The sequence below is a fragment of the Malurus melanocephalus genome, unplaced genomic scaffold (assembly GCF_030028575.1).
Source record: "Malurus melanocephalus ecotype Western Australia unplaced genomic scaffold, MMel_1.1 scaffold_23, whole genome shotgun sequence".
NCBI lineage: Eukaryota > Metazoa > Chordata > Aves > Passeriformes > Maluridae > Malurus > Malurus melanocephalus.
The window spans coordinates 2,000,862-2,019,545 of record NW_026623255.1 but is presented as its reverse complement, the minus strand read 5'-3'; the positions used below and the strand labels follow the sequence as shown (position 1 = coordinate 2,019,545).

The following is an 18,684-nucleotide window of genomic DNA, read 5'->3' as shown; positions in this document are numbered from 1 at the left end:
AAAAGCATGAAGACAGTGAAGGGTAGAATTGCTGGACCATCACTACAAACAATTTAAGCGAACTTTTATTGAAGCGTTAAGTTGTGGTACAGATATTTTTAAATGATCAAAGTCTAACACCACAGAAATTATAAACACCRTACTCCCCCCATCCTGATCACCCAGATAGTTCAATAACCCATTCAACAGCTTTCATTTCACAGACGAGGCTTATGCTTCTTTTTGTAAGATGCTTGCTTTCAGTATTACTTGAAAAGGGATCTTCAGTCAACTTAAAGGACCTCAAGCCAAAAAATGTCAGAACATTTGGGACAACGCAAGAACTAAAAAAACCCCATTGAAATATTGGTCCTCAATATTAACACCAAAAAGCATTAGTGCCATTTACAGCATGTAATTGATAACATTGGTAAAGAACATCAATAATATGCTTAAAATAAAAAAAAAAAATCAAAATGTTCCAACCACTTGATTTCTAACCAAGCAGACTTTAGTTTAGAAGCACTGAAAAAGTGCTTCATTTATAAATACAGAAGGAACAAAAGAACCATTGCATCAAACCAGAAAGAGTCAAATCATTGCAARGACAAGAGGGGGAAAATAGTCTCAATTTTGCTGTTAACACGCTGGTCTCCCAGCTGTTACAAATCCCAGTATTTGCAAACAAACATAGCTGAAAGTGTGCCAGCTTTTCAAAGCCTGCATTTCAGTCAATACTCATTAAAGTGACTTTGATTTACACACTTATTCATGCTCCATGAATAGCATTCTACTTCACTTCTGTCCAGATGTCCCAGACAGTTCTTGTTCTATGCCTTCACTTAATGCCCTCAAGTCACAGTAAGAGAAACCACCTTAGCAATTAGGAGGAAAAAACAGATGAAGTCACAACACTCAAGTACAACGTAAGTCACATGCACAACAATGTCACAGGACTGTCACAAGACAGAGGCATTAGCTTTGCTTGGAACAACAAAATGAAGTGACACTGGACCAGTTTAGAAGCACTCTTTACAGTCCAAAGTGGCAGGTCACAGGTTTTACTGGGAATAATCCAAACCAATCAACACACCCAGACTGGCAAATTCCACTCTTCCACCARCCCCACCTGCCAGTGCTCAGGAGCACCAGCTTCCCGCTCTGACATAACAGGTGATTAGGACAGAAAATGTCTGGTGCCAACACGAACTCACACTTTGCAAAGCTGTCACACAATCCTGCCAAAGCACTTGAAGCCTGGCTCTTCCCCTACCAAGTCTTGGACCTTCATCAAATTCTGCCATTGCGTAGCAGTGYGACAGCTTGGGATGTGGACAGAGAAACGAGCATTAAGGTAAGACAMACTTTAGCCTGCACTAGTACCGATACCCAAGTTACTAAAGGTTAATGACCGATGCATTAGCCCAGTGCTCCAAGAGAGATGAGCCAATCCCTAGAAGCTTTATTAGAGCATGAAAAGTCAGTCTGATTTAAAAATAAATCAACCACCACCTGTAGTAGCAAAAGAATTTGTAACTGTTTAAAGAACTTCCTCCAAACATGAAAGTGTTAATTAGAAATCAGTTTCATTAGAAATCATAGAAGTTCATCAAAAACTGTTTCAGACTGAAATCACAACATAGATAAAAAAAAAAGTGACAATTTAACAGAGAACTGTCCCCAGTGAGTCGGTTGAGGCTGAAGTCTAATGAGGACGAAAGCCTTGTCTGTGGGGAATTTTTGGTGATACTTGGAGAAAAACTATACTGTGTGTAATTCTACCTGAATCATTTTTACAAGTGTTGTAAAGTTTCATACAGTAAGATTTTTCTACATGCACTTCAATTTCACAGCAAGAGTGGCATAGAGTACCTAAACACAGAAGAGAGCATTCATGCAAGATATCTAACTCCTTGATATAATAATGCATACAATTCAAAATGGTTATACTATGGTTACACCTAGGGCTTTCCACAACTACAAGGTGGTGGGAGTGGAAAGCATGGCCCCCTGAATCATTAACTAGAAAGCAACCACCACCTTCTATATGGGATTTCTTTTTGCGCTTTTTCTTCATTCTTAATCAACTGTGCTGTTGCTGGCGATTTTTTGTGAAACTGGTGAAAACAAAATTATAATCACTGAATTGGGCAATCTGGTGATCAAGACGTTTAAACCCCTCAATTTTCTGGGCAGAGGAAAACACTGTGCGACATTTAGAGCTCTGGAAAACAAAAAAAAAAGGTGAAAGTTACTTTTAAAGCTGTCATTTAGAGATAGATTAGCACACTTTATTTCATGTATGATTCTTAAAACCAACAYGTTTTAAAACTCTTCTTGACAATGGTGCAGGAAGTTTCATTCACAAGGAGTGATTCTACTCCCTACATATAGTACTGCTGTTCTGTGAACCACCATGGGTGGTGGAGCACCTTTCCTATGGACACAGGCTGAGAGAACTGTGGTTCTYGGCCTGGAGAAGGCTCTGGGGAGACCTTACAGCACCTTCCAGTGCCTAATGGGGGCTGCAAGAGACCTGGAGAGGGACTGCTTACAAGAGCTTGTAGTGGTAGAATAAGGGGTAAGAGATTTAAACTGAAAGAGGGTGTGTTTAGAGTAGAGATTAAGAAAAAAGTCTTCACTGAGAGAGTAGTGAGGCACTGGAAATGCTGCCCAGAGAAGCTGTGGATGCCCCATCCCCAGCAGTGTTCAAGACCAAGTTGGATGGGGCTTTGAGGAGCCTGCTCTAGTGGAAGGTGCCCCTGCCCATGRTAGGGGGTTGRAACGAGATARTCTTTAAGGTCCCTTCCAACCCAAATAATTTTATGGTTCTACAATTAGCTGAGAGCAACACCATTAACAGCAGCTGTTATGCAACTGACAGKTGCAGGCAAATCCAGAAAAATGCCAAAGCATGAAATTATGCTCATACAGAACTACACAGGAAGTCATTAGAATACTGAGACTGGGATGCCTCACATTACTGTTTCWGAAGTTTTCTGAAGCTCAGATTTAGTACATGMCAMAGCAAAACTGAAGAAAATTTTTACTGTGCAAAGAAACTACCACCCAAATAGAGAGACAGACTGGAAACTTAAATCTCCAGTAAAAATCTCACACCTTGCTTCATTTGTATCTATATGTATTTCATCAGCTGATAAGCTAATGCAAGCAAGAAAACTCACCTGATTAACAAAGAGAGTTGTCACAAATTTTCCTGGCTTGAAAACCTCTACAACTTTTCTAATCAGGTCATCATAAGAGGTCTGACTTATGTTTGTTTCAAAACTAACATAGGAAAACTCTGGTTCTGGAGTGATGTGAATAGTCCAGTAAGTTCCCTGAAAAATAAATTAAGGTATTATTAGCACCAAATATTTCTTTCTTTCAGTTATCAATGATTATTATTATTGAGTGTAAAACTTACATCCGATTTCATCCCATTCATTGAATACCCACAAGGATTGAACATTGTAGCATCAATAACAGAACCTGGTATCAGGTCACGAATTCCACTCATCTGAAACAAAGTTAAACAGTTCTGTTTAGAATGCATCTTTACACCTGTTCAGATTTAACTCAAAGGCAGAATGAACATCTACTTAGCAAACAGGATAYCAGAATTCTCCCAAAAACAAGTCAGTCTGATTACTTGCACCACTGTAGATGAACTTGCTTTGCATCCTGCCACTACACAAATGTCAGTGACAAGCTGCATGCAAGCTATCACACCGCCTCTTACAGAGCCCACCTGCACACATCCAAGAGAAGAAAACAACTTACAATTCCAAAACATATTTGCTTTTGCTGCTGAAATGAAAAATGGAGCTTCTCTTCAACCATTATCCACAAAGTGAAGGCTGTTTACATTTACTCCAGARTAAGGATATACTGAATACTCTAGAAAGAAATGCAATCCCAAGCGTTTTGATTTACCACAGTACCTGAGCTACAGCCAAATCTCAATAGCAAATACAGTATGAGAATCAAAGCCTAAGATGGAAAACAAGATTAAGTCAGTGTACTTGTCAGAAAAATTTGTCCATGTCAYARKATTTYCCCATTTGGAAAATGGGAAATYGAGRGAAACCCATCAAATTATGCTTAGAYCCCAAATCTGCCTTTTCCRTCATCCAAATGGCTCCATGATTYAACCCTAATTTTGATATCTGCCTAAGCTTTGCAGTCCTTATCTCCACTCTAAACCTTAMTCCTTGWAATCTAYATCCTTTGAAGTTACTTWAATTGTGGTTTTATTCCTACTTCTACATTCTTCAGACTAAAGGCCTCCAATCATTTAAAGCACTGCTTATCATTTCTTTCACTAAAGGATGGGCTTTGAAAACATGAAGTTATATTCCCCAAAACATTCTAAAGTTAAATCAGTTTTATTCCCAAAGCATTAACCTGACACTTTGCGTGACATCTCTCCCACCACAAAATAAACCTTATATTAAAAGGTAAGTGAATGAAGCATTTTGTTGCCTGATTTCCACCATTCCCCAAATAGCTCAGCATTTAAGCAAACGTACACGAGTGACATCATTTGCAGTAACACCATCTTTCATGTAGAACTGGTCCATAACTACTGGGTCAAGCTCACTCATCAGAATTTCCAGTGTCTGATCAGGCTGATTGGATATCCGACTCTCTGGGAAATCCAGGGTGTACAGGTACCTACGCAGAGTATAAACCAAATATGTAATATATATATATATATATATATATATTGACAGCACCAAGTTGAGTTCTACTGTAAACCCCCCAAAACTTCAAACCCTTCACATACGTACCAGCAATCAGAATTCATACGCCCCATGCAATAAGCTGCTCCATCTAGACAAGACAAAAAGTCTCMAGTTAATCTACCAAAGCTGAACATTTATGTAAAATATTACATTCATTTCATATTTAAAGATAGGGGCTTTTCACAGAACCCCATGCGGTTCACTGATGCAGTCAGCAGCTGTATCAAATAACCAGGCATTTAACTTCAAGAATGCAAAGTTAATAATCAGAAAAGCAAATTCCCTCAGAACTGGGTCTGGACACCCCAACTGAGAGGCTGTTATCAGGAAATTGGTATTACAGCTTTAGCTATGCACAGAGAGAAACCCTGGTACTCTTAATGCCTCTATTAAATACATTTACGATTAAAATTTATTTTCAAATAACTCATCTGAGTATCAYAGCTTCCATGTTCCTTCAAAACTCTATCATTTTTTAAAATTTGAGATTCTTCTTGTAAGTCTTGAACTTCAAATGTAAAGTTTAGCAAGCTTAAAATTTGGCAAGTTAGTGTCAGAAATTCAGAAAATAAGTATTTTTAGCTTTTGACTTTTATGCAAGGACTGCTGAATGCTTGGCCTGGCAGCCTGTACCTATTGTACTGCTTGTCACTTCTCACGTAACATCAACCCTTCACCCAACTTTGCTCAAGTTTCGTGAACTTACTTGGGAAAATTTCATTAAGAAACTCTACTTCTTCCTGGAAATTCCTATGTGGGTACTCCTGGTGGGAAGGCTTCATGAAATTCTTACGTGAATAAAAGAAGCTCTGAAAAAAATAAAGGTGCATCTTACGCATGAGAATATCCATCCATCTTGAATCTATGAATTTAGAAAAATGCAAGCATTTATCATGAACTTTTCCCAGGACCTAAGTTTTCATTGTCAGAAACACTCCTACCAGCATTCCCATTTCAGCACATGATCATTCCTATCTCAATTTCTAAGCTTCAGGAGACAACTTACTTCCAAATTTGTTTTCCACTACACAGCACAGGCACAGTTACTCTTAAGTAACTCAGCACAATAGCTGATTTGTTAGTTAGCACACATTAAGAGACAAAAAAAGGGCAAATGCCACAGCAGAGCAATCTTACATTGCAATCTTCCCTTTATGGGAACCATACATAAATGTCCTCATTTCAGAAKAGTTAATAAGTGAATCCAAAATAGCAGTAAAAAAAGCTTTTTGCACATTCCTAGGAAGATGCAGCACTTTTGACACCTTACCTGAATTGAGTCAAACCCACTGTACTCCCTAGCAAGCTCCAACAGGGGAACCAGTGCTTGCAGTAAGAGGGTGGTACCACACGTCTTCAAAATGAAACGTCTCTTGGAGACAAACATGCTACTCTCACTGTAAAAGAGGCGTAAAAGCATAGATTAAGTACTCCCTACATAAAACAATCCAGGAGAGAGTTGTTAGGTCTTGGTTCTTATCCCAACCAAATGCATTACTCTAAGTGAACACTCAGCATATGGCACATAAACATACTTAGCAAATGGATCAAGCCAAGAGAATGCAGCCAACACTTGGGAGCTGTTACGATTTCCCAAAACAAATACCTGCACCAAGCACAACATTACAGAACTGTCACACCACAGGAAAAAGCACACACATTAGACACCCTCAAACTATCTGAGAAACACAAACATGCTGTGAGGTGGGCTCACAGGCACAGCTATATGATATGCCTTTATATAAATAAAGACACAGATATTAACTACACAGATACTTAACTATAACCCAACTGAACTGGAGATAGGCTTTGATACTAACTACATCCAGAACATTCAAAGATTCTTAACAAGTATCTTTTAATCAAATAACTGAACAATGGAAGTGGAAATTGGCTTAAATAACTCAACTTGGAATGCTGTTTGCAAATTCAAAATCAAGGTTAAATTTCATCCAGGATGCAGTACAACTAGTTACTCTTTCCAGAATTTTGTTTTAAATATATGGAGCTTGAAAAAACAGACTTGAGCATAGCTCATTTGACTAGCTTGCTYTTAGCACAACATTGCCCTCAAGGCAGTCTTTCAGTATACAAAAGCTTCAGTATTTGTAATCTGAAGTAAACCAGAGAATGTCAAATGTGCCTGTGAAGTTCACGTAGAAAAAGCAAGAAAGTATTCTGCAAGATGAAAAACATATGGYGAAGTAGCGTCCTTACAACTATCTGCTGCACAATGCAAAAATTCCAGGGTTTCAGGAAAGCTACAGTTTTACAGACACCCTTAGGTCAGCTGCAAGAGATGTTCCACTTGATTGTGTTATCTGCAGTTAAAGCTCATCTACCGATAAGGTTTTTCTGCTGATCTGTAAGAGACATCTATAGCCTATTCCGCTGAAATTRTTTCAGAATTCTGTATTGGAGACRTTTATTTAACCAAGGACAAAATTCAGTGATAAGGAACAAAGCCACCCCAGCTCTGTTGATCCTTCTAGTTAAGGAAAAAAGACAAACATGGACAACTATGAWGAGATTTGCACCTCTGAACAGAAGCATGACAGTATCATGATGAGCAGATGCCTGCAAGTTGTAGCCATCATCTGCAGCACATTAACTCAGGATTGGATTCTCAGCCAAGTGGATCACATATGACAGTGTTCACTTTTTTCCTGTTAGGTACTAAAAGAAATGAGCCAGTGCCTTACCTGAGTACATAAGCTTCCTGCTTGTCAGTTTTTGTCACACTTATGATCAAACAATGCACATTCTCCAGAAGTTTGTCCCACTCAATCCTGTGAAGAAATTATAGAAGAGAACAAACAACAGGTTAAACAAACCRAAGCCTGCTGGAGACCCGGGTAAAAAGCCCAAWAAARMCAAGAGTCTTGTCTYGAGTTACTGSATCTGAGAGCACAAAATGGGAACACTTTTCATATATGGACTGTTTCTCACAATCAGTGATACTCAATTCTTAGCTCCTGATGGATCAGAATTCCTCAGAATCTGTTACCATGATTTGCTGCATGAGAACAACTGCCAAACAGGGGAGTCAGAAAAACCTTAAATCCTGCATCCCATATGTACACTAAGAGAAAATTAATTGTTTGGTAACTTAAGGTATACTTTAGGTTGGACCTCTGTGCAGTTCAACCACAGCAGTCACTGGCAGCTACTAGAGTAATAAACCASCAAGTTAGCATTCAGATGTTTTAACCGACCAGTTTAGAGTCAAACTCATAATTTAACTGAAAACCTGAAAACTAATAAATTTCAATGGCCTGGATTCCTCTCTGACCAATTAGGATCACAGAACTCTTTCACACAGTGCAAATTGTAGCTACAGTGCTAGAATTCAGTACGGTGGCAGAAGTTTAATATTTCAATTCTTTACTATTACTACTCATTTTACAAGGAATTTGAAAAAAAAAAAAAAGCCAAACAAAAACCCAAGGGCTCAAATTAAGCCAAAAGACTTCCAAGTACTGAGGAGAAATGACGGACTTGCAAAAAACTACTTTGGTTATCACTTCAGTCTTGTGTCTACACCAGATTAGTAGAATCCAATCTAGTCAATTTTGCTATAAATAAGACAGGAACARTTACAGCTTCCTGACGTCACAAAACTACAAGACTGCCAGCTGTCCTACTTCTCCCTTCCCGCAGCATATTCCACCTGCAGGTTTGTGCTGGCTCTTGTCCTTGGAGATGGCATGAGCCAAGAGATTTATTAACCCAGCATAAAACTAAGCTGCCCATCAGCAGAGCTGGAATAACTGCAGGAGCCAGGAGCAYGAAAGAATTGCCAATATTTTGTCACCAAGCAAGCTCAGCCTGCCCATATAAAACTGTCAGCCTAATCCTTCCTCAGGAGTCAGACCTCTCACCCCTTACTGACACTGCAAAAGCCCTGTGGCTGTACTCCASGACAGAGCACTCACTGTTAATTCCATCAGCAGGTTTCCTCCTGCAGCCACCAGTCTTTCCCTTTAGAAAACTGATCRGTTTGTGAAGATGAAGTTCTACATTCTGTTGTATGTATAATTAAAATAGCCAGATATTCTTTAGCCTCTCTGAACACTCCAGCAAATAAATGCTTTAACTTCCCCCTCAATGAATTCACTCATTCAGGAGAATGCCYCCTGAAACTGAATTCTGTACCTTTATTACTAACATTGGAGGATTTTCCCATTTAAAGTATGTATTACACCAGAACAGTAATATTTGTATGTGATTCAACCAGAACATAGTTCACTTACAGACTCACACTATACCCTCCTTATAAATGAGACTGACAATACTAAAAATGTGTTTAAGAAAATTCTATGCATTTAAAAAACCCACATAATCAAGTGCACATCTGAACAAGCTGAGGAATTCTGTCATATAACTAGATACTTAAAATCAAARTGAGGTTTACCCCAGTTAGTGACCCTTGATGAAATGCTCTTCTACAACCACAGACATGGCTCTTCTACAAGCACAGACACTCCAATCTGCATGTCTAATTAAAAAGGTTATTTTTAATGCTCAGCTCAAGTCCCACACATTTATTCAGCTCTACGCTTATGTCACTGACTGAATTTAGCTCTGTTCTTAAAATTTAAGTGTACATGAAAATGCAAGTGGCTGCTCACTTTAAAAAGACTGGTAAATGAGAAGAGTGAAATAGATATAATATAGGCTATCTTCTAAATGCTCCTGGAAAAATCACACTCTTTTTCTGATACAAATACTAAAGGGTTTAGTTTTCTCTGGCTACAGCACACCAGCGTAAGTTTGCTGGCCACCCTTCCTGTAAATTGAACAAGGTAATGTGTTAGATTGTTCAAATCATGCCAGCATCCCTAGTGACATTTTATCTGCCATTAAATAAACACCAGCATCTGACATTGCATTTGTGAAAGGTGACGAAGAATTCCCTGATGCTGAGCTGTACTAACCCCATTTGCACATTACTACAAATCTGATTTTGTACTTKTCTAAGTATTAATGGGCATGTAACTATCTTAGGCTTTGCAAGAGCACACGTCTCAGCCTTCACAAGCTTCTTACCTGGTCAGACAGTCAAAACCTCAGCCTCATGCAGGCAAGTGACACTTTCTTTAAGTAGTGCAGTTCTGTGCACGCATTTGAGGGAAATGGCTGGTCTCAGTTTCAGACACTTAGCAGAGGAAGATGTATCAAGTTTGGCAGTCCAGTGAGGGGTCAGTACAGCATCAACAACACACTACTGCGTGTTAAGTCCACTGCCCACGATGCAAAGGACATTCTGTTAGGTTTGTTGGTGTCACAGCTGGTATTTCGGTACAAGGGCTGAAACCTGCTGTTGCACAAGACCTCTGCATATCAGAGCTTTGCTCAAGTTGTCACCATTGAACTACAGAAACCATAGTTAAGCATACACTAAATGCTGTGTTCAGMCTTTACAGAAATAAAGGGCAAGGTCATGATTTGATCTCTTTAGAGCAGCATTAAGGAAAACCCCTGCAACTTTAGAAACTGCCAGGCTTGCTCTAGAAGCGTACGTAGACTAATAAAGGGTTGCAGCACCCAGGTTGAGACTTGGCCATGTTAGGGAGAAGTTCTGCAGAGATACTGGCCTGTATCTATCTGCATCTTAAAGTTCAGTGCAGAAAACTAAAGAAAGGCTGGATTTGATCCAACATAATCTATTTAAACAAGATGACCTTAGTATTTGGCTTGTTCCATTGTTTAAAGCATAGCTAAGGAAGAACATCTGGGACTACTTTGTACCAAGTAGATTAAGTTCACCAAGTCTAACTCTGGCATTTCTTCTTTTTTTAAAATCAGTTGAATTGTCAGTGGTTATTACTACATGTATTACAGCTACTCAATAGTAAGTAAGGAACCTTCTCAGTTAGTAACTCCAGTATTTGAGAATACTTATGTCATAACTGAGTTAAGTTTAAACTTGGAAGCAAAGCCTCCAACTGAAAAAGGGTAACMAAGTAAGACTAATTCTCAATAAAGTGCTATTGTGGACTTCCACTCGTCAAAATTCCCCCTACAATGATCAATGTGCAAGGGCATTACTATTTCCTAAAATATTCCCCACATCCAGATATCAGGATAATGCCAGTTTGGAAAYTGCTCTCCTATACTCAAAAGCATAGCAGAATTTGATCCATGAGAATCATTGACAGCTCAAACTGGAAGCAAGTTCTACAGCGGACCTGCAAACACACACTTGTGACTGACTTCCTACTCATGTGGGTTTATTGACCACTTCATTCCAAAGTTGTAAGAATCCATTTCTAAATTTTCAAATAAATGTGACTTAGCCAGAGTCAAATGAGTTTCTCAAATGGGCAAGCATGATGCACCTTAAATCACTGCACCTTCTCAGAGAATAGCAAATGAAAATGGACTATATCTACTCAAGTGTGAAGAACTGTCCTTGCTTGAATGGTAAAAAGCTGTTTGTTCTACACTTGACTAGCAGAACATGTCAAAAGCAGGGGGAAAAAAATCAGGTTTAGCAATCTACTCCTATTCCTGTGCTGCAAACAGACTTGTTACCAGAGTACAAATAACTTCCATTCAAACTGCCAACCAGTTATGCCAGTAGGGAAAAGCTARTATCACTAAGAAGTAGCTTATCTGTAGGAAGTATGCTTCATGTCTATAACAAATAGTCAACAGTCCCTCTCAACCAAGTTCCAAAGCATCATATTTGCCCCTTTATTTCAGATGGAAGCTTTCCTTGACAGATAAACCATGCTTTTGTGTGCAAGATATTGGCCTCTTCTGAGCCTTTACCTTCAGGGGTAAAACACATTCTTAACAAGAGTCAAGTAAACCTGGCACAACCCTGCTGTTTCAGGCCAGCTGGGAACATGCTAACCGCAACTTGAGGAGATCAAAAACTCATTCCTATCAGCAGCCAACAGCCTCCTTAAGCACACTACAACATCATCCCAGTAACAGCACCTTGGCTAAGGCAGTCAGCACTGGGAAGAAAAGCTCTTTTGCAGTAGGGCAGGAATTTTTAGGAAATAAACCATATGGAACTCCTAAAGACAGCTTAAGCCATAMATGTACTCTTGCATAGCTTTCCAGTAAAATAGAACAGCTGTCAGTTCTGTAGTACCACAAGTAACAGGCCTTTGAATCTTGACTGYAAGACTCTGTTTTAACATCAAGCATTCAACTGTAGAGCAATCTTCTATCCCTCACCTGTTACCTACTAAGTATTTTTAGGAGCCACATAGGTATCAGTTACCTCATTAGCAGGCTACAGGTAAACAGGCAAATTCCTATTTGGCTAGGTGTCAGTGTCAGCAGAGCTGGAACCTTGGTTTCAAGCATCCTCCAACAGAAAGGTGCCACACAAAAATCATGAGCATTTTAGAACACCTCCCAGCAGCTCATGTATTTCTCTGCAGACAGCTGGAGGTGAATTACTTCCTGTCAGAAATAYAACTTAATTTATAAATTGCTGCTTAAGATAGATTACCTTGAACCACTTACACAGCCTGAGTTTAGGTGCAAGGCACTTGCAATTTGATAATTTGACTTCAGCAGTATCTGTGGGGTGCACAAAAGTCACACCCTCTGTATGCTCTGAGCACAGATACACAGAGAGACTGTCCACATCTCCCTTATCTTAAACTTAAGAAGCTTTCCCCTGACATGCACTTACTCTTGAAAGACAGGCACCTGAATGGAACATTGTACCTACATCAAAAATGATTCTAATTCAGTATTCCTCACAAAATCCTTCTTACCTAGAAAGTCCCAAGACAACTCCTCAAGAGCGTAATTCTCAAATGAAACCCAAGACATTTCAGCAATGGCACAAAGATGGCCACAGATATGCTYTGAAGGCGGCATATTTCTCCTGTTGCAGGCCTCATACCACTACTGCAGTTTCATGGAATGGGGATTCCATCCTTTATGTCCAAAGATACTCAATTCCCAAGTCTTTTATATCCAGGGACATCCAAAGTATTTAAAAAAACATGAGGCACAACAGGACTTACAAGCAAGATTCAGGGCAAATTTGAGTGTAATTTTCTCCAGAAGGAGGAACATACTGTAAGCCAAGTATCTAGCAAAAGCCCCAAGTCTTCCTGTTCCCACTGAGCAAACAACCATTAGGAAAGCCCAAGGAAAACAGCAATAGCAGCATATTTATTTTCTACAGTCTAATAGCCCTGAACCTTTGACAGAAGATGACTAACCAAAACCTCAACAGTTTCAGTGGTAAGGTGGGAAAATGTCAGAAAGYCTTCAACATTAAGTCTTCACTTCCAGCAAGCAGTATCAGAATCAGTAGTAGTGAGAATAAAAGGGCTTGGCTCCTTCGTGTGAAACCATTCTTTAATTACAATTTTGAGTCTCAAGAAAACATTTTACCTTGTGGTTTTGAACCAGATCTAAAATCTCGTTTACTTAATATCCATTTTGATGAGGGGAGGACTGCACTCTTACGTAAAGTTCTCCAGATAACCTTGCATAAAAAAAGCTCAGCGAGGACCCAGGGACAGAAGCCTTTATCTTAGTAYAGCCCTGCCTTCTTTCCAGAGTCCCTTCAGCTCTGCTCTGAGGCACTGCAGGAGTAAAAGCAGAGCAGGGCTCATGGCCCAGCTTCCTTGTAGCTTCAGTGTTTGAGCAAACAGGGAGGTAACACCACTCAGGATGGGGGAAAGGGCAGAGGTGCAGCGGCACTGCAGCACTGAGCTGACTCAGGCTACAGGGTGCAGCACAAAGCAACGATTTACAGGACTCCTATCAAATCCTTGACTGTATCGTTTGGGAAAGCCTGGGAGCTTCCTTGTAGCACAGGATCAGAATGTTCTATCACTGTTATCCCATATTGCTGCAGTTTTCTTCGGCYTGTGTCTCCACATAATRTAAGACAAATAGGAAGCAGATTAAMAGCCCATAAATAAACTTAATTTCAGAGAATTCTTCAGGGTTGAATACTTGAGATACAAGCTTTTARCACTGGCATCATTTATTTATGGTTTCAAACTTTTGTACATTCAAGATCCTGATAACCCTTGAGATGGAAAATGCATAGCTACACATAATCTGAAGGAAAAAATAGCTTATTTTATTGTGGGGATAGAGAAAGCACTACACAGTCACCATGGAAATCCAGGGCTTGCAGCAAGTTCATCATATTTTCAGCAAATCCTCTGTCTTCTTTACAGAGTTTAAGGCTATTTTTTTAGAAAAAAAATGCTTTACAAAGCGTTAAGTGAGAACAAGCAATAAAATTAAAGCAAATTATTTTGAGACCACAAAAACATTAACTTAATTCCACTGCTGAATATAAGCAGGGTAAGCACATTTAGATGCTTGCCACTAACTATTGCAACCACAAGACCTTTCTGCATAACTCATTAACAAGTGAGCAAAACCACCCCAAAATTTAACAGAGTAAAGTCCCCAAGTTCAACACTTTTTAGTTGAGACATTTATTGAATAATTAAAATAACAGTCAGAGATCTTCCTGAAATACATTACACCTAATCCAAACTTTTATCATCTAGAATGCAGGCTTGCCCATAGGAGGGAAAAAAATGTGGAAAAGAAATATCTTAATTGCATCAGCTCAAGAACTTTTTTYACTGGTGATATCCAGCAAAGACTTTAAAATATCTAATCCCTAACAAGGGCACGCAACATGGAAATTTTTAGCTTTGAACACCAGCTTAGTCATTCGGTAGATGAATGGTTCACATTTCACTACTAAGCAGGTATTACAATACAAAAGGCAAGCTCAACTGGTTTGCAACTTGATTCTAATTTAGCTATTGTTCTACGGTTTCAGCTTTGATTTCAGGTTCTGTTCAACATAAACTAGCCTATTCAATCACCTTTACAGAATTAGCATAGCAGGATGSATTGTATTCAGAACTTCCATTTGTATCTATCAGCTGTACCAGGTAATTTAATTCTGACAGTTTTTTTCCAAAAGGGAATGTTTGTGCAAGTTAATTTAATTCTAGAAACACACGATCACTGATAATTACAAGCGGACTCAGGTTAATTGCACTTTTACACACATTACAGCTTCCTACCAAAATAAGCAAGCAACTTCGATTAACATGCTGCATTAAGAGCCAATTAACACAGAAGTCTTCAAAGCTTGCTCACAGCTCCGACACTGTGTTAAAGACCACRCGTTCAACAGTTAACAGTTTTTATCTACTCTATTAAAACTTTACAGCCATATCTAAACCACACAAAGGAACTGTCCCAGTACCTACACTGCAATTACATTAAATGCTCTTGAGCAATTTAAAAGTTAAGTTTGCAGTTTCGCAAACGCGACTCTGAGCCGACAAATGGATCACCAGAGAGCACGAATGTGTCAGCGAGGAAAGCATTTGCAGAATGGCATCTCTAAACTACATCTGCACATTAACACAAAGTCAAACGAGTACTTTTGGATTCTTTCATATTTAAAGTCAAACACTACAGGACTCCTCAAGTGCATACATAGTTCATCATCTGCAAGTACTTCAGCCGGGATTTTCTTTCCAGGATTGCCTAAACCTTAACCATACAAGCTGTTACCCTGTATATGCTACACCACTAAGCCTCAAGCTATAAAAAACAAATTTGATGATTTCYATGTTAACTACATGATTGAGAGARGTCTAAATAGCGTCACAAGTCAAAGTTAYATGAGCAAATTACCTCATTACACCAACAGGTCAGTGTTTCTTGTACAGAAAAAATGAAGCCTCCACTAACCATGAACATGCAGGCATGCACACACAACATGGGCTATTCATTATTTTTTGAAAAGGTGGTTATCTGCTCACTGCCAATTCAGATCTGTGAATAGCCAACTCTACCGAAACATACATCTATCTGGGAAATTTACTGAGGAATATCAAAACCAAGGAAAAGACAAACCGGATACATCATGGAATGGAGATTATACCATCGGAACATATTCCAAATATGAAATACATTACGACAAGCTCTCTTGCTCAAACTCCCTGACTGGAGAGCACAGGGTAACAGTAATAGACAGAACCAGATCTGGAGACATTGGGAGCCAGATCCTCCAGGTACCACCCAAACCTGAAAAGCTGAACAGCTGACCATGGTGAACTACTGACATAATCACAACCTTCAGATTTGCCCTGTTTGCCTAGGACAAGCCTGCCTTTTCCGACTATGTCAGCTAATCCTACCTACATACCATTTTTGTTGTCACTACAAGCTCATGCATAGTTCTGCAGATTTTACTCTGTACTTAAGGCTAGCATCTACCATTTTCTGACACTTCCTGAACACTACTTTTTGTACATCTACAGCTGGACCCTCCAAGTCAGAAGTCTAAGTATTCCATAATGGTTGAATGRTCTAGGTTGGAAGGGGCCTTGAARATCATCTGGTTTTAGTRTTTGCAGACTGCCTCCCTACAAAAYACGGTATTGGCAATCTCCAGCACAGCCGCCTCACGCCCGCCTTGCCCGGCACGGCTCCAGAGCCGCCCCGTGTGCCGGCAGGTGGCCATCGGCTCCTGAGCTAACAAAGGCGGCGCAGGCACATTCCTGGGCGGCGGGAGGGGGAGCGGCGGGAGCCGGTGCCGAACACGTGCGCCGGGAGCGGAGCGGAGCGGAGCGGGCTCCGGGCCTTCCTTCCCCCGCCCCGGGCGGCGCCGAGCGCGGCGCCAGCGCATTCCCCACGTGCCCATTGGGTGACGGGCGCGGCCCGGCCCCTCCGCGCCGTCCCGCTCCCATTGGCCTCGGCYCCTCAATGGGGGAGAGCGACGGCAGCGGCGGCGCGGCCCGGGAGCGCGGCCRGGACACTCACGTGTAAACCGCGGCTCCAGCCACACTTCTGGGGGAGGAGGGGGCACCCCCTTTCCCGGTGCCTCCCTCGCTCCGGTGCCCACCGCACCGCAGGGAGACACGGCAAGGGTCGCCGGGTACCGCCCGCTTCCCTGGCCGAGAGCCGCTCTAGGGACCTGTCCGGCCACACAGTGCCGGAGGTCGCCGCCACACCGGCCATGTGAGGGAACCATCAATCCTCGCCGCGACAGCGAGAGGGATCTCCCTTCCCAGCTTTCGTTAACTGCGAGAGATTCCCGAGCCCGCGCTCTCCGCAGTACGGCAGCGGCAGGGATTTCCCGAGCCTTCTCATCCCGAAACTGGCCACCGCTCGGCGGGAGCCGCCGCAGAGGGGTGGGCGCCGCTGCCGTGCCCCGGCCGCCAGCAGCACTGCGACACGGCGGCCGCTCCCCCCGCGGCGCTCCCGGCCGGCGCGGCACACGCCCGGCTCCGCTCCCCGCTCCGCCACATGTTGCCAGCAGGAACCGCGCGGGGCTGCACGAGGTGGCGGCGCGGAATGGCTTCCGTCCCCGGCACCGCCACCTCCCGCCCGCCGGGACCACGGGAGGATCCCTCCTCGGGGGGGTCTCTGGAGGGCGGCGGAAGGTCACCCTCAGCGGGAAGATGCCGGGGCTGTCACCGGGGGAGCGGGAAGGCGGCCGGCAGCGCGGGGGCCCAGCCCCCACCGACGGCCACCCCGGAACCTGCCTTCCCCCGGCGCGGCCGCCATCGCCCCCCGAAGCGCCGCCACACCCGGGCCATTCAGGGACCCTCCCGCCCCACCGGCCTCCCTCCGAGGGCAGCGCTGCCGCCTCTCCCCGCTCCGACCCCACCCCGCCCCGACCATTCGCGGACCTGGGTATGGTGCGGAGGTCGCCGGACCCCTTGCTCTGGTGCGGCTCCTGCTGCGCGGGCTGCTGCCGGGCGAACCACACCTCCAACAGCTTCTCGGTCCCTTCGAAGAAGTGTGCACCGTTCTCCTTCATGGTGAGACAACTCGGCAACCAACAACCACAGAAATTAAACGACAACCAAACTGCCGCCCCCGGCCACCACCGTTCGCTGCTGCTGCACGGGCCGCGCTGCTGCCGCCGCCGGGTCCCAGTCCGTCCCGGGCGGGTTTCACCTTCTGGGGGATTTGCTTAATATTAATTGAAAAAAAAAAAAAAAAAAAAAGAGGAATAAGTAGAAGAAGGATTTTTTTTTTTTTTAAACGGGCGAAAACCACCCGGAGTGCGCGGCGGCGGATGCGGCGTGAGCGTGTGTGAGCGGGTTACAGTCCGAGCGGGGGTGCGGGCGGGCGATGCGGTTCGGTTCCTTGTAGTCCGTGTGTTCCCCTGTTACAGAGAAGAGCGTTGAGCGAGCGCTAGCTAATGTCGCCGGCCATACTGTGTAAGCGAGGGTCCAGTGCGCACGCAGCCGCCTTTATATGCCACAGGTACCCGCATCACGCCGGGTSGCGCTGCACATTGGGCGGCCGCCGCTCCGGCCCGCCCTTCCCTGCTTCCCATAGGGCGGCGGCGWTGTCTGTTGAGGCATATGCCGGTTCCCCTGGCCCCGCCTGCCTGCAGCCCGCCCGCCCGCCCGCAGGGAGCGGGAGATGGAGCGCGGGCGGCGGCGGCGCTGGGGCTAGGGCAGTGCTCGGGGCCGCGGTGTGGTGACCGCACCGGGGTCGCACCGTGCCTCCCCGAGCATGGGTGGGAAGCACGGCCTGTGGTGGGCACTGAGCCGTGCCAGGCAGAGCAGGGCTGAACATGGCCTAGGGACTGCGCGGGAACATCCCCCGAAACCATTCGGCGCGTAGCAAGGGGCGAGCACAAGAATTCCGGCTCTTCCCGGACCGCGGCGGCAGCGCTGCGCCCGCACCCGGCAATCCTTCCCTCTGCGCCCGTTGTTAGGCGCTTCCCTCGCTCGTAAAGAGGAGCTCAACCGAGCGTTCAGGCGCAGTTTCCATTCCCTTCGCCCCTTCCAGGAGCCCAGCGTGTGGACCGAGAAGCGGGGAGTCAGTRGTCCGCGGGTGTGTGGCCCAAGGAGCGAGTGACCGGGCAGGGCATGTGCGGCTGTGGGCGCGCACAGGAGGGACCGCGGATCTGTGTGCGCGGATCCTTATTTGATGACCTACGACTTTTTTTTTTCTG

General features: G+C 43.4%; 1 protein-coding gene across 1 annotated transcript; it reads right to left on the bottom strand.

The window, feature by feature from the left end:
• Positions 1 to 1,240: 1,240 nt before the first annotated feature.
• Positions 1,241 to 17,678, bottom strand: AMD1 (adenosylmethionine decarboxylase 1). Its single transcript, XM_057390184.1, has 9 exons — positions 17,402 to 17,678; positions 7,430 to 7,516; positions 5,998 to 6,124; positions 5,434 to 5,536; positions 4,773 to 4,815; positions 4,512 to 4,656; positions 3,407 to 3,499; positions 3,165 to 3,320; positions 1,241 to 2,203 (listed from the first exon to the last, which is right to left on the bottom strand). Exons 1-9 carry the CDS (start codon positions 17,530 to 17,532, stop codon positions 2,063 to 2,065), a joined length of 1,026 nt encoding a protein of 341 aa, XP_057246167.1. The 5' UTR covers positions 17,533 to 17,678; the 3' UTR covers positions 1,241 to 2,062.
• Between the last annotated feature and the right edge of the window lie 1,006 nt (positions 17,679 to 18,684).

Excerpts from the sequence above, each read along its gene's own strand:
- AMD1 (XM_057390184.1), bottom strand. The coding sequence starts at position 17,532 with ATGAAGGAGAACGGTGCACACTTCTTCGAAGGGACCGAGAAGCTGTTG. Across the intron at positions 5,537-5,997 it reads GTGGGTTTGACTCAATTCAG|AGCTTCTTTTATTCACGTAA; the intron begins GTAAGGTGTCAA and ends TATTTTTTTCAG. Across the intron at positions 2,204-3,164 it reads CAACTCTCTTTGTTAATCAG|AGCTCTAAATGTCGCACAGT; the intron begins GTGAGTTTTCTT and ends TTTGTTTTCCAG.